Genomic DNA, 15,959 nt, shown 5'->3' on the forward strand with positions numbered 1-15,959 from the left:
ACACAGTGAAGTCCAGCTCAAGGTTTTCACTGATAAGTGTGTCTGAATATCCTCCATTTAAACTTCAGTATCTTATAATTGTACTTGTGTTATGATGGAGTTTAAGTGATTAAAATAAAGAAAGCTTTGATGCTTTAAAGGGGATGAATTAAGAGAATTGACTGATCTGAGAGGATTTTAGACTGTCAGCGCTGTCAAATCTCAAGAAATTCTCTCCTGATTTGTTCCCTTTTCAAGAATCAGTGCTACAGCAATCAAATACTGCTTGTGTAACAAAATCACTGCCTTCAGCAGCACATTTAAAGACAATTTGTAAGCAAAAGTCTTTATAATATAGGTTAACAGTTTTGTGCTCTATGAATATAGTCTTTTTATTTGTAAAGGGAAGGGGTTCATTTGGTCAGCTCTTTTTGTATCAGCCACACTCTGAATGGACACAAAAAGTGTACACAAGCTATCACTAGACTGTTACTCCTTTAAGAGATACTAATATGTAACCTTAAGGAAGTATATGTACCCTTTAGCAGGAAACATGTTCAATGGTGTACCCATCTCCGTGACCACTTCAGCTACGATTTGCTGTATAGTATGTGAAGTTATATATAGGGTAGTTTAACTATAAAACTATTTTGAGATCCTGTTTGTTGCACTGACAACACATTAGATTCATTCACTTTGGGTCTGACTGTAATTATACAGAATTTTAAGACCAAGCAGTAGACCACTCACACCTATGTTTGAGCTAGAAAATCTGTGGTTTTGCACACTTTTCCTTGTTTCATATTTAAACACCTTCTTTCTTTTTTCTCCATTTCACCTTTGCTTTCTGAAGCGCAGTATTTCACATGTTCTCCATTTGTTTAGTCTGGCAGTCTTGTTTAGAATTTGGTTCATGCTGTTTAATGCATTTTGTTTAGAGCAGTGCCAGTCGCTTCTGGACATGCTCAAATCATTTACTCTTTAACACGTCCCGACTGTGACTCAGTGCCTGTGTGTGCTTGTGTTTCTAATGTTGTGAAACTGCAATTTTAAAGAAGCATAACAAACATAATGCCTTACTGGTGGTGATGATGAGATCTAGAAATAAAATCTGATGTATTGTAACTCTAGGTCATTGTAAGCAGTTCCTGAAAAGCCTTGATGGTTGGGTTACGCGTCACGGTACGAGAATGAGTGGACACAGCGTTTAAAGGTGGAGACCATCTATTTTTAATAATTTGAGGTTGGTGCTGACAACAATACCCGATGAAGATTTCAGCGTAGCATTTGTGTAGCTTTTATGCAAACAAGAGGGGGGTCTTTGCATCTCTCACAAGGCTCTTTATAGCAGATGAACAATACCGCACTGTTAACGCCTGCATATGCAAATCATGGTCACAACACCAGCACCACTCCATTGGACTGATCGACACGTGTGTTCTTTATGTATTCATTTGGCTCTTGTTTTTAGCTGTTTACTCTTAAATTGTTTTGATGGTACGTTCTTACACACAAGCGTTTGAGCCGAATCACTTGAGATTCGGCCGACTGCTTTTCTGATATCTGTGAGCATGATGAAGGAGGGATCATCTCTATCCTGTTAAGTTGTGAAAACGTAAGCGTTCACATGCAAAACTGTGCATGACGTGAGAGCGAAGTAAAAAAAAAAAATGTTGATGTGCTGCCTTTACTTTACTTGTTTATTTAATTTATTTTTTTTAAACCGTGTGAATTTATTTAGTGAATTTTCAGTCCTGTAGCATATTTGTTGAATGTGTTAATCGAACTGAAATGTCAGCATTTAATAAGTCTAAAGTACAGGTGTATGGCAGGTGAAGCATTACGGCTCACTTTAGGCATCAATATGAATTCAAGCTCTTTTTCTCTATTTGTTCATTTCAGTCAGCTAATGTAATGTCAACTATTAATTAGATGCAACAAGAAGAAAACGACAAATCAGTATCAGCCTAAATGTAATTATTAAAATTTTGTACTTTTTGTTTAAAAAGTCCTATGTAGTGATATTGTAGACAGTTTTGTTGTACCATATGAAGGGTAGACAGTGGTATAAAATGTGTCAGAATGTGTGCAGTTTTTCTAAGAAGTGTTAAATGTGAGGTTTCTATTTAAAGTAGCCTCTTTACCGACCTTAACCTTTAACTCTAGACCACATCAGTTTATCATGCAATACTAACCCACCCACACGCCATCTTCTCTGCTGCTTTCTTGCTCTTAGATAGGGCTTTAATCTGGTCATGGTATAAGCATTAGCTCTGCTGGATTACATGCACACACACATACGCGCACGCACACAAAATCCAGCCCCTTAAGACAAGGACATGAGTGTCATCTGGTGCAGTTGTGTGTTCTGGAGAACAAACAGCCTGAAATGCTCAAAAGGGTGAAGTGACAGGCATTGTAGAGATTAATTTGAGATGTGCAGAAATGTATGTCTCATTTACGATGTTCGCTGTACCGAGTACAATAGAGTTATCCAGTTTGTCACAATTTGTTTTACCAATGCCATAGTGTGTGGATGTTAAATTGCTATAAAAAACCTAGTCAGTTCATTTGTGTGTGTGTGTGTGTGTGTGTGTGTGTGTGTGTGTATGTGTGTGTGTCTGCGTATGCGCGTGCTTGTGCGTTTGTGTGGTCGTCTGTGCGCATGTGAATGTGTGTTTGCCTGACTATGAGCTGTATTGTGTTCTCTTCTCTCAGTATGCGATATCTGAATTAATCTTTATCATAATTAATATCATAATTAATGATTTCATAGATTTTATATAGGGGTCTAAGTCCATCCAAGATATCATGTGCAGGCCTACACCTATTTGAAAACCCATTTTGAGATTTTATTGTATAAGGTATCTATTTTCATATGTTTTTAACAGCAGGATAGATAGATACAGAACAGGATAGATAAACAGATTTGTTTTTTCAGTGCTCAAGAGAGATAATTATGAAAGACCATTAATGCTACGTTGAATTCAACCATCATACAGAAACAATACAGTGATAGCAGTAATGTAATTACTTATTTAGCTGTATTTTATATATTTTGGTTATTACTGCTCTCGTGCCTTCATTTTGACACGGAATCTGCTGAAATATGTTTGAATTCACGGCAGTGCTGGGCGCTAGGCAAGTAATGATTGATCACTTATTTAAATGCCATGTAATTAAAATTATATTCAATGATATAATTAACATGAGAGGTGAAAGCATCGAACTTTAGCTTAGTGTATTTGAGCAGTTAATTTTAGTGCAAATTAGTCATTAAAATGCTTATTTATATGAAAACATTGCTTTTGCTGTGGAATGATTTCGGCAATGAAAATCGTTCCAATATATTGAATATTCTCTGCCATAGTGAGAGGACAGAAAAACAGAGGGTGTGGTACAAGTAGCTGAAGTCAGTGTGGGTTCAGTATCTGAGGGATAGGGAGTAGAAGTAGCAGTATCAGAGGCTCAAGGGTAGTCTTCAAACTCAGTTCTTCAAGTCTCTATTAAATGAAGTAGATTTAATAGTATAGTAGTTTATGCCACCTTCTTTTGCCATAGATCATCTGAGGCTGTCACTGACTGACAGACAGTGTGTGCAAATATATTATATATATTATATAATAGGGGTGTACTTGTACAAACATTCGTACTGAAAAATTTCACGTGTTCAGAACTAATAGGCCACTGCACTAGTGAAACTTGACTGGAAACCTTTAGCTTTATATATAGTTACCCTATCAAATTTTTCAAATGATGTAATTTTTTTAAAAAATTAAAACAATAAATGTTGTTTTGGCGCTCTTTGATGTTGTGTGAGAGATAGCTGTATAAGCATGCCATTATAAACTGCAGCACAGAGTGTGAGAGTGAGAGTGGTCATCCCTTACTATTTACTAGTTTTAATATGAAATAAACATGAATAGATGTCTCATGCCTCATGTAATCGCTTAAACTGTGTTTAAACACAGACAGACGTCAGTAAAACGGCTTGTAAACAAAATGTCATGTAGCAGTTCATTAACCACAGGCAAGTCATCAGTGTTCACAGCTCGACACGAACAGGCGTAATCATCTTCTTCCACGTTAAGAACAACTGCAGCAATCATTCAGCGTTAAACAGCTTTCTTTAAATTGACAGATCACCCTTATATTGTTAAATCATAAACCAAAAACCACAGTGTAATATGATACAGTATTAACTTTCACAATCTTATCAAGAACAACTTCAAACCTAGAATAACTGATGATGATGATGATGATGATGATTTAAAAAAAACTATTTGTAAAATTGTATTAATATATTGTTCGGTGTGGGTTTTTCTTCTTTCTTTACACCAGTCAAGTAGTGGTCAGTATTATGAACTGTGAAATGTTGACGATTGAGCAGGATGAATACAGACACATGGGTCATATCTATAAATTAAAGCATCATGAAGCTCTGTCAGAAGTCTTAAGAGACTGACAGGGATGTATGTTTATGCATATGATTGGGGAATAATAGTAGTATGCATGACTTTGTTTTAAATAAAAAAAGATTTGAGGTGTTAAAACCTGCAAAAACAAACACTTGTTTGAAAACGTTTTTTTTTGCAGCGTTGTTTGCATTTTGCACCTTTCACCAGATTATTTAGTGTGTGTTATTTTTGGTGAACAAGCTCAACAAATACAGCAGCATCAGATATACAGCCAGCTTCAGAATGCAGTGTCAGTGTTTCGATGTTCACTGTGCAACGCGTTTATTTTTTTGTACGTTTGTTTGTTTTGTTTTTTTAATTTAAGTCAAGATTTGGCTTAGTGCATTTATCAAATAGCGAAAGCCTGCAATTTAATTATGAATCATTTGATGAGGTTTTTATTCCATAGCGATGTACTGCTTGGTGTTTGCATCGTGTGCTGCACACATGTAAAGGGTGTTTTTGGCTGCTACACTAAATTCAGACATATATTGTGAACTGCGTGTTTTATTGTGGTTTTCCACCAAAATAAGAGCATAAAGGTTTAACTGCTTAACAATGTAAATATTTAAGAAATAATTGACAACTTGCTGTTGAATAATTCAAACGTATGACACACCCGAGTAATGCTTAATTTTAGAGCTGCTGGAAACGAGAGAGATGGAGCATGTGCAGTGTTCAAATAACGGTACACTAATTGTTTTAGCAGCAGCAACTCCTCTGGCTTGCTCTGAAGGGGCAGTGTGTAAATTTTAGCTGTATCTAGTGGTTGAGTTTTGTGAATCGCAATAAACTGCTCTTTCCCTTCTTACCCCTCCTTTAGAGAAGCTACGGTGGCCGTTACAGGGTTATGTCGTAGTCTAAAATAGCAGAGAGGGACCGCAATGAGGTTTCTTTACAAAGGTAAATTAAGGAATTATATTTACTTAATTATTCAATAAATCGATATGGTGTTGTAAAGAACAACATAGTTGCGAAACGCACTCTGTTTGTACTATAACGGTTACTGTACAAACATGATGCTGACATCCACGTAAGCGGACCCGCGGTGTATGTAGATCTAAATAGATCATTATAAGGTCATAAAAACATAACAATGTTTGAAAAAAATAGTTACATGTATTGCATTTGTGTTAAAAGATCTTCCTAATTATTAATTAATTTGTATTGATTATTGCTATTAAAAATTATTTAAACTAAACTGAGCTAGACCTTGATGTCTCTGAATTTAAAAAAAAGAAGTACCTTTAACTGAAAATTGAGTGTTTAATCTTGTCATTATATGTTACTGACACTCTATTCTCCAATTTGATATTGTTCAGTGCTTTTGGCACAATTTGTATTGTTAAAAACACTATATAAATAAAGGTCACTTGACTTGACAATATGAGATGATTTCATATTGAAATGAAATGTTTACATTTGCATTCATGTCAATTGCAGTACGTAGTATGACAAAAAAAAAATCACAATATCATTTTTTTGGCTAAATCTTATAGCCCTAATATATATGCCTGAACAATTAGGAAAACAGCTGCATAATTCTTTCTTTTGTCTCTGTCTCTCTGGAGTATCACCAGGTAGCTGACCCTGTCTGTGTGAGATTTTGTGAATCAGAGCTAAATTATAAATACCATTGTGTTCTTTCTACACATAATTTGTGTTATTTGAATTCATTGCATGCTTTTTTTAGTTAATGAGTCAAGTTTCCAGTTACAATCTTACCTTACATGAGTCACCAAAACCTAATTACCAGTCTCCTGCTGACTTCAGCCCACAGACCTTTGAGAGCTATAACAGTCGAGTATGTGTTGAGTTGTCTTTTCCCTTGAAGCAAGTTAACGCTCTCGGTTGTAGGTAGGCCCTCCACGCGCTCTTTGTCTTTGTGCCTCCACTTCTGTGTTTCTCTGTTGAAGTGCAGTGCAGAGTATATAGTACGGCAGTAACGTATAACAGTAGATGACATATCAGCTTATTATATAAGGCCAGCAACACACTAAACTCAAACTGGATTATTTGGGACAGACTAGACTGTGTAAACAGAAACTATCATAAGAAAACACTACCAGGTTTCATAATTTATTATTAGAAGTAAATGTGGGTGCATGTATATAAAAATGAAGTGGAATGTTGTAACCTATAAATAGAAGATGGAAATAATGAGGATATAACGACGTGAAGTCAGAGTAAATGAGATCTGGACTGTTTGTTTAGTCATTTTACATTTTCAGCTCTTGCTATTTGCAAAGTCTATACTCTGGAAATATGTTAAATATGTTTGAATGTTACTGGTTTTAAAAACATGCGGTATGTAAGTGGGCTGTTGCTACGGGGACATCTCAAAATGTATGTATAAATTTGTTGACAGTGGAGTCTACTGTTCATTCAGGCCCATACCTACTTACAGTATAGACCACATGACCACACAAAGCCAAGCAGTGCCTCAGTTTCCTCTAAGAGTTTAGATCACAGAGGTACAGTTTATCTTGTCACCTCTGCCGACCTTAGCCATGATAAAAAGAAAAGAGTGACAGTGAGTGAGAGTTCTTCCACCGCCATCTTCACATCCGATTATTCGGCACAATTCTAAAGATCATTTTTAGACCAGTCAACTTATTAGTTTGTTACAGTATACTTGTGTAGCCTTTATTCATTATAAGGAGACGAGCACTAGTGTCGTCCATACTTGGCTGTCACTTTAAAATCTTGCTTAACTTTGAGAGTGCCGTGGTTATATTCGCAGACTTTTATGCAAAATGAATGTTTGCAGTAAGACTTTTTTTTCTTTTTTTCTTTATCGTTTATTTGCATTGCAGAATGTGTCAGTCATGTGTATTTTTGAGAAACAGTTGCTCACTGGTGACCTTTAGCAGTGTGGGAATCTGATAACAGGCCTTTGAGCTCACATGACTTTTGAAACTTCAAGTTCTTTTTCGAACGAGATCAAACGCTGCTGCTTGAGTTATAACTTCAGAAATAAATCCACATATTTTCAGCGCTGTTTATACTCTGTAGTACTTCATTCGTTGGTGTCTTTAATTACAAAAGTAGTTTTTCATTAGATTCCACAGTTTTTATTATCTCTTGTTATATATAGAGAAATAGTATGCTAGACTGTGTTTTATCATACTGTATTGTAGGTGGTTTGTGAATGTGCTAAATAGAATATCATGTTATGAGCGTTAATCTAATTTTATTCATTAAGTGTTCCACAACATGTTTCTGCTGACACATTTAGTTGGATATCATTATGGTTATGATCATGTATTTAAAGACTTCTTCAGGCTGGCAATCCAAATTTTATTTTCGTGCATATCTGATAGGATCGGATCATATTTTGGCAGCTGTGATTGGCTGACAAAATATGATCCGATCCTATCAGATATGCACAAAAATAAAATTTGGATTGCCAGCCTGAAGAAGTCTTTAAATACATGATCATAACCATAATGAAATATGATTTTTACAAATCCGTTTCAAGATATAATCATATGAAATCTTGCTTACATTTTTCTTGAAATCTGTTTCAGATGTAGTGTAGCTTTTCTCACACCATATAAAGTATAAACATGTCAGACGTTGTTTCTGAAGTTGTTTGCAGAAATGCATTTCTGCACTTTTCTGCCACGTAAAAGATGCCAAACAAAAATAAATCTCTCTCATGTCCATACTATACAAGTCATTTGTGTGCAGTATTATTTTGGTCCCTAGTAATTATTATTTTTTTTGGTAAGTATCTCTTTATGTTCACTATTGAGAAGTCTCTTTGAGAGATGACTTCTATAAATATCGCTGTCAGATACACTTTCTCCTGATAACGTTACCTGAGCGCAGTCAGGTATATCATGACCACATTGTACCCCTGAATCAATTGTTATCGTATGTCATCCAGTTACATAGCATTGCTGATTAAAGGAGGTTTCATTTGCTTGGTTACGATTCAGACAGATACTCGGATGCAGAGGATATAGACGCCTAGGGCAGATGGTTTTCTTCAGCTTCATCTGAGCTGCTAAATAAGTCACACGGGTGAGAAGAATAGAGTTGATTGGCATTGAATAGCACTGAATAGAAACCGATTGGCGTGATTAGTGGTGGTCTCATAAACTATCATTGTTATTTCAAATAAGGTCAAAGGAACAGCACTGCATTGATAGAGCCCGTCGGTCCCGATTTGTTCATGTGTGTGTTGTCTGTATTGCGTGCGCTGACCGACTCGCTCTTGCACCCACAGCGTCCTCTGGGGAAGACATCAGTCGTGGCACATAACGTCTTCTTTTTTTCAACGAATCCAATGGATGCATTGTTTGGCCTGCGTTTCAGACGGAAAGCCTGTGAGCCAAGCGGACACAGGCGCTCGAGCCTGTCACTTCCTGTGAGTAAAGCACGCCGGCGGTCCAGCGTGGGCCTGCCGTCGGCCGGCCTGGCTCAGAGACGCAGGTCTAGCGCTCAGCTCCAAACCGGCCATGTGCCGCTCGGAGTCATACAACACAGAAGAGGACACTTCACCAGACGGAGGTCGAGCGGTGCGACGGCCTGCCTGACCCCTCGGTTCGCTATCCGACGAAGACAGGCTGCCAAACACCGCAGCATTCACGCCCAGCTCCTGGGACCATCGCTGCTCTTGGCTAGCGTGGTGCAAATGAGCGAAGATCACGAAACCGAGAATAAGAGTGCAGAAGAATACTCCTCTCTCTCTGATAGTGACTGTAGCCAGGAGGAGCACAAGCAAGCAGGGATGGACTTAGAGTCTGAGTCTGATAGGTGTATGACGTGGTTGGCTCAGGGTTTGTTGGCGGGAGAAAGTATTCAGCCCCGTCCCCTCATCCGTGCCCCGCGTTGCCTGCGGCGAAACTCCTCACACCTGCTTCCTGCCGATGCTGTTTACCGGAGCCCAGCCTCTTACGGGCTGTACGGCCGCTACCGTAGGACCAGTCAGGCACAGGGTCTGTCTAATGTAGGTGGAGTGTGGACAGGGAGGCGCAATTCTCTTGCAGCTCGAGGATCAGTTGCATTGTACAGTACGAGCTCCCCTTGCTGGACAGATCACAGTCATTCGCACACACTGCAGGAAACTTACTACAACCCACAGATTGACACATGGAGTGCGTTCCTCTCGTATGTAGAGCCCTAACTACAGCTGTATGTCTTTAGTATGTGTGTGTTTTTGTAATGTTTGCACCAGAAGCTACTTGAACATTTTTGTTGCTGTGGGTGTGTGAGAGATTATACTGTATATCCGTTTTCAAGCTTTCTTTTTTTTTTCAGCACCACATAGTTTCTACCCTAAACTGAATTGCATTAATTCTAGATTTAGCACTCCCAGCAGTAATTGTAATATAAATGTTTTTAGGCGGGTGAGGCAGTGGAGGTTTGTCTCTTGTGTTCTTTCAGATAATTTGTGACCCTGGAACACAAAAAACAGCCATAAGAGTCAATTTTAAGCAATTGAGATTTATACATGATCTCAAAGCTAGATTAATAACCTTTCTATTGATGTATGGCATGTTAGAATAGAGCATGTCATATCTGGCTGAGATGCAACTATTAAATCTGGAATCTGAAACCTGAAGGTGCAAAAGAATTGAAATACTTAGAACGTCGCAATTGTACAAATAAAGTCTCTAATGGTGCATATTACTAATCCAAAAATGTTATATATATATATATATATATATATATATATATATATATATATATATATATATATATATATATAAAATATATTTATGAAAATATATTTAATACCCTTATGGTTTTTGCCATAAAGAAAAATGAATAATTGTGACCCATACAACATATTTTTGTTTTCATTTGATAAAAATGAAAGTAGAGAGTAAAAATAAAAAAAACAGTGACATTGAACCTTTGGGTTCAGTTTCCACACTGTCACTTAAAATAAACACACTGCTCTCAAAATCCATTCCAAACTCAACTTTCTTGCATATAGAATTAAAGGAATAGGTCACTGTTTTTTTAAATGTGATAAGTAATACCATAATGATTTTTGGCATTAAAAAAAAAAAAGATAATTGTGACCCATAAAATGTATTTTTGGATATTTCTGTAAATTATTTGTTTCGGTTTTATTTTTACTCTCCACTTCATTTTTGTCAAATTGAAATATCTCTCTTCTCCTTTTGTACTCCTGTACTTTTTTGTACACACACTGTTAAAGAACAGTATTCTGGATATTTTGTTCTGTTTGGCACTTTTACGATTCTTCTGTGTGTGTGTGTGTAGCTGCGATCTATACATTGAGTTCTTGGAGGGTTTTTTTTTTTTTTTTTTGATGTTTTATGGGACTTCTGTTTTGTGTTTGTTTGTAGGAAGGCCATTGCCAAGTCCGGTCTCCAGCACCTCTCATGCCAGCCCAGTGCTGCAGTGTTGGCCAAGGGGGAAACTGACAGAGAAATCCGCAGCACAGTGGACTGGAGTGTGAGTAACACAAACCCAAATAATCTGGACTTCAGATCTCTCTTCATTACTCTTCATAGAGCTACAGTTTCTTTCTCTGGTTTCACATTTAATTTGATGCTTTGTATTTGAGCAGGAATCAGCCCTGTATGGAGAGCACATCTGGTTCGAGACGAATGTCTCTGGGGACTTCTGTTACGTCGGAGAACAGCACTGTTACGCCAAATCCCTGGTGAGTGTTTTATAAGAATGTCAGCATGTGTTCCTCTTTAAGAAAGAGTGAGTAAACGGGAGAGTGTATAGAGTGGTGAAAGTGAAAGGTGACAAATTTTAGATTTACATTTTTTTTTTTTAAGATTTAAAAATGTAAGATAAAGTGGGGTAAAAGAATCTCTTTTTCACTTGTATTTTCTCTCTTAGTGTGCTGCCGCCCCCTGCTGGCTGGCTTGCAGAATGCAATGCAAAACTTTGACAAACTCAAATTTGTTTATTAAATGATGATTTTGTTCTTTTGGTTGTTCATTTTTTATCAACAAAGATCACCTCGGTTAGAGTAAATCTAACTTTTTCCTGTTTTTTGCAGCAAAAGTCTGTTGCTCGGAAAAAGTGTGCTGCTTGCAAGATTGTAGTTCACTCCATCTGCATTGAACAGCTGGAAAAGGTGAGTGTCGTTACCAGCGGCAACACAAAGGTAGAGACATGATCTGACACTGCATCATAGACCATACGTGTTCCTCCCTTCAGTTATTGGACTGGAAAGCTCCGCCTCATGGGGAGGGGCTTGATGAGGTGCCTCTCAAAGACCCATCATTCAGAGTGAGAAACCCTCTAGCTTTTTCTCAGACTCGGCTGGGGCTAATGGATCACTCACACATCTGATCTTAGCAAAGACTGGTGACTGTCTGGCCTGATAAACCTGTAACAGCCAAATAACAGAGACCTGTGAACATCAGGAGCCACTTTAGCTCTTAATCCATCCAGACTTTGAAGGGGGCGTCCAAATTTTAATATAGATTAGATTTTAATATCATTTTAATATAATTTGACAAATAATCATGCGGTTCAGAAAGGTTTTCTTGCCAGACATATTCTATTTCTTATCACTACCTTGTTAGTGTGATTGGGCAAGTCAGTGTCGGGATGGTGTTGTATTTGAGCCACATGGCACAGATTCTATGCGGTCAGTATTGAAAAGGGCTGGTGTCTTCAACAGTTTATGCCTGGTCTGTGGGGCTGATTGTGGTGAAATGATGTTTGATCGGGAATTATTTTAATCATACCTCACACACTAATCAGTTTAACAAACTCAGAGAAGACATAAAGGCAAGTGGGTTTTGTTCTGTTCTCATATACTCTTTTAAAATTCAAAAAATTCCTTTTCCCTCTTTAGAAGTGTTGAGCTCAGTTGGGATTCTCCAAATCTGAACATGTTTTCTGGAAAACAATCCATCAGTTTCTGGCTCTAAATGAGCGACTGTATGTTTAATTTTTAGGGTTTAAATTAGGGTAAATTCTGAATGGTGTTGTAGAAAATAAGATTTTTTTCTATTGTCTTTTTTCAGATAAACTTCAGATGTAAACCATCTTTCAGGGAGTCCGGTTCACGGAACATCCGCGAAGTAAGTTTTTTCTTTTCCTCTTCTTTTCTTTATTTTCTAAATATCTCTCCCATTCTACCTGTTTTCCGATTCTGTCAAACTTATTGCTGTAAAACCTTCATAGCTTGATATAAACAGCCAACAGCAGTCTGCTAAGAGACTATTTATTTATTTTTTTGTCATTGTATTTTTATTATCTATAAAGTACATTTTCAGTTTCATTTTCATCATTGTTTTTTGTATGTTTAAGATGTATGAGAAGCTGTCTGAATGACCCCAGACTGTTTTACACACATTTTAGGGGGCAAGTGCTGTTTGCTGTTTAAATCTTTCTTTTGCCCTTTTTACCCTCCGTTTTCCTTTTTACACGTCCCCTTTGTCGCTCTCACCGCTGTAACCCTCGTCTCCTCGTCCCAATCTCTCCATTGCACTTCTGCTCCCTCTTTGTGCCCTGTCTCTTCCTGTTTTCCATCTTGCCTTGGTGGGTTAGCATACCTGGCGACGCAGAGCTTTCAGAGGTCGCCGGGCTTTGGAACAAATGAGAGGTGCTGCAGCTAAATGTAATGCGCACCCCTCTATTGCACAGGTATCACACACACTTTCACACAGCTGGGATGACTCCTTCACTTAGCTAAATGAGTTTGAATCGAATAGAAAATGATCCACAAATAAATGTAGTATATGAAAATGATCATTGTGTGAAAGTTTCAAATCTGTTTGTGCTGTCTGGTGCGAGGCCAGTGTGGGAAGTGTGTCAAAAATTGAACAGGTTATTATGGTCATTATAAGGGGAATTACAGCGTGCTCTATTTTCTGTAATTACGTCACTTTTACAGACATTGTGCCAGCCCCATGACGTTTCGTATTAGTATGCCTAATGGGGTTTGTACCTATAAGTTTTTAAGTATTCATTTTCCAGCACTCATACAGGCATCTCATCATGGTGTTTAATTCATTTACAAACATTTTGAATACATATCCAGAGATCATTTGTTCTCATGATTTCTGTTCTGCTGTCTTCTTCAAATTTGATCTCGATTCCCCAGAGCATAACCCCACAACATTACTTATTTGATGTGGCATTTTAGCACAGATTGTCATAATCTGTGGATGGCACGGCTGTATGAAATCCTGTGTATGTTTTTTTTTTTTTTTTTAATGGCAGCCTGCAATAGTGCGACACCACTGGGTCCATCGGAGAAGACAAGAGGGCAAATGCAAACAGTGTGGAAAGGTGTGTATAATGGCCGTGTTTGAGACATTACAGGCTAAAGAATGAAGTCTGAAGTTTATAACAGAACCTGGTCTCCGCCTACAGGGGTTTCAGCAGAAATTTGCCTTTCACAGTAAAGAGATTGTAGCCATTAGCTGCTCCTGGTGCAAACAAGCAGTAAGTGTCTAAGGCTTATAGCAATAGCGTGTTTTCCTGTTGTTGTGTATGTAAATATGTGCAACTTTTCTCCCTTTCTCTGTCTGTCTGCAGTATCATAATAAGGTGACATGCTTCATGCTGCAGCAGATAGAAGAACCGTGTTCATTAGGAGCACATGCCGCCGTTATAGTACCTCCTACCTGGATCATACGGGTTCGCCGACCTCAGGTATTATACATTACTTCTCTGTTTGGGTTGTCGGGCAGTTGCATAGGTAACAGTTACAAGTTGAATTAGATAACGAGTTGAATTGGGTGGCTTTGTAAATGATCAGTGGCAGTGGCATCAATATCTATATGGCTAAATTAAATGTAAAACGTGACATTGGCAATTTCTGCAAATGGATGGACATTTTCAGATTGTGCTCTGTTTTATGATCTGAAATGTTTTTGTCTTGTTGAATTGTTTAAAAACTCCAACATACAAAATGTATGAGACGGCATTCTTTGTTCAGCATTCAATTAGAATATATAAAAACTTTAAAGGAATAAATGGCTGTTGTCTTCTGTGTTTTCCGTGTATTTTAAACGCTCAGAAACTGTATAGAACCAGAACAATTAGAGCCATTTTTATTTTTTATCCGCAGGTATTGTTGTTTTCCATTGTGTTATTAATGAATGGGATTTCGTTGTGGAGTGCTTTTTGTAATGTTACTGTGTAACTTTTTAATCGCAGTCCTCATTAAAGTCAAGCAAAAAGAAGAAACGAACGTCTTTCAAACGCAAATCCAGCAAGAAAGGAGCAGAGGTATGAGCACAATCAAGTATAGTAATTGTTTAGTTTGCTAGGGGATGATTAAATTAAATTACATCTTCACCACAGTCACTTTCTTTTTTTTCTTTTTTTAACAAGGAGGCTCGATGGAAGCCCTTCATTGTGAGACCTATTCCCTCTCAACTCATGAAGCCATTGCTGGTGTTCGTAAACCCAAAGAGTGGAGGAAACCAGGTATTATTTTACATGCTATAGGAAAAATAAGAAGTAATTTTTTTTATTATGAATTGTATTAAAGTGCCGCTATTATGAGTAGTTAAGGTTCATATTTTGGTTTTGGGAGTACCAGACAGCAGGTTGAACATGTATTCAAGGTCAATAAAACATAAATTCTCTTACAATATTTGTTCAATGACTCACAAATGATTCATTTAATGATTAAGTATTCCAAACCCTTCCGGATTTAAGTTAAAAACGACTCATCTCATTGATTGACTTTTTCTTTTGAGAGACGATCATTTTATGCACAGTACTCTTTCAGATTTAAAACTTTGCAGGATGTTTTCATTCACTTAGAGCTGTGACACACATGAAATGAAAAGGTGACACATGCATGAAAGGTTGTTTTCAAAATACATAATAAAGGCACTGTAATAATAATTAAATAAAACAAAAATAATCACTGATTTTAACCCCCCCGTTCTCTCATTTTCTCTCAGGGATCTAAAATCATCCAGTCCTTTCTGTGGTATCTAAACCCTCGGCAGGTTTTTGATCTCAGTCAGGGGGGTCCTCAGGAAGGGTGAGTACCTGCATGTGGAGTACTACACAGAAGTTTCCTGTTTTTGTCATCCAAACCCCTTTCTCAGCTTTTATTAGCTTTGCATAAACAAAGGCAGTTAGCTCCATCATGGTTTTTAGGGTAGCACTGCTTCAGAAGAAAAATAATTATCTGCCCTATTTTTACGATGTGTTTCAATAAGATGATTGCTATTTTGATGTATTTTTTATAGCTTGGAGATGTATCGCAAAGTTCACAACTTGAGAATTTTGGCCTGTGGTGGGGACGGCACGGTGAGTGGGAGGCTGTGCGTGTGTATACAATATGTGACCAAATAATCTACTAACAAATAATGTGAGATCCCGTTTTATAGCCGTTACTGTAGGAATTATTAACCCCTCCAGTAGGAGGCAGCACTTATCTCCCTGCGTGTCAGGGGCGCGAGAGATGATTCTCTTGAGTCATAATACTATTCACTGTTTAGTTGAGTCATGTGTTTGAGGAGTTTTCTGACATGTAGTGCTGATGTGTGTGTCCTGGTTTACCCCATGCTGTCACATCTCAGTAATCCGTTTGTGTGA

At 37.6% G+C, this 15,959-nt stretch overlaps 1 protein-coding gene across 11 annotated transcripts in view; it reads left to right on the forward strand.

Annotated features, from left to right (window-relative positions):
* The window catches only part of dgkza (diacylglycerol kinase, zeta a), an 85,836-nt gene that overhangs the window by 37,553 nt on the left and 32,324 nt on the right, over nucleotides 1-15,959 (forward strand). For 4 of the 11 annotated variants that reach the window (XM_043243074.1, XM_043243072.1, XM_043243070.1 and 1 more), the window contains exons 2-14: nucleotides 8,671-9,554; nucleotides 10,766-10,874; nucleotides 10,990-11,085; nucleotides 11,437-11,514; nucleotides 11,598-11,669; nucleotides 12,416-12,472; nucleotides 13,617-13,685; nucleotides 13,770-13,841; nucleotides 13,935-14,051; nucleotides 14,559-14,630; nucleotides 14,736-14,831; nucleotides 15,317-15,399; nucleotides 15,611-15,671. In XM_043243074.1, coding sequence (XP_043099009.1) covers nucleotides 8,731-9,554; nucleotides 10,766-10,874; nucleotides 10,990-11,085; nucleotides 11,437-11,514; nucleotides 11,598-11,669; nucleotides 12,416-12,472; nucleotides 13,617-13,685; nucleotides 13,770-13,841; nucleotides 13,935-14,051; nucleotides 14,559-14,630; nucleotides 14,736-14,831; nucleotides 15,317-15,399; nucleotides 15,611-15,671 — 1,806 coding nt within the window. In that variant the 5' untranslated portion in view covers nucleotides 8,671-8,730. The remainder of the gene's footprint in view (nucleotides 1-8,670; nucleotides 9,555-10,765; nucleotides 10,875-10,989; nucleotides 11,086-11,436; nucleotides 11,515-11,597; nucleotides 11,670-12,415; nucleotides 12,473-13,616; nucleotides 13,686-13,769; nucleotides 13,842-13,934; nucleotides 14,052-14,558; nucleotides 14,631-14,735; nucleotides 14,832-15,316; nucleotides 15,400-15,610; nucleotides 15,672-15,959) is intronic. The other 7 variants (XM_043243076.1, XM_043243080.1, XM_043243078.1 and 4 more) reach the window with 3 other exon arrangements.

This window comes from Puntigrus tetrazona, chromosome 7 (genome assembly GCF_018831695.1).
Source record: "Puntigrus tetrazona isolate hp1 chromosome 7, ASM1883169v1, whole genome shotgun sequence".
NCBI lineage: Eukaryota > Metazoa > Chordata > Actinopteri > Cypriniformes > Cyprinidae > Puntigrus > Puntigrus tetrazona.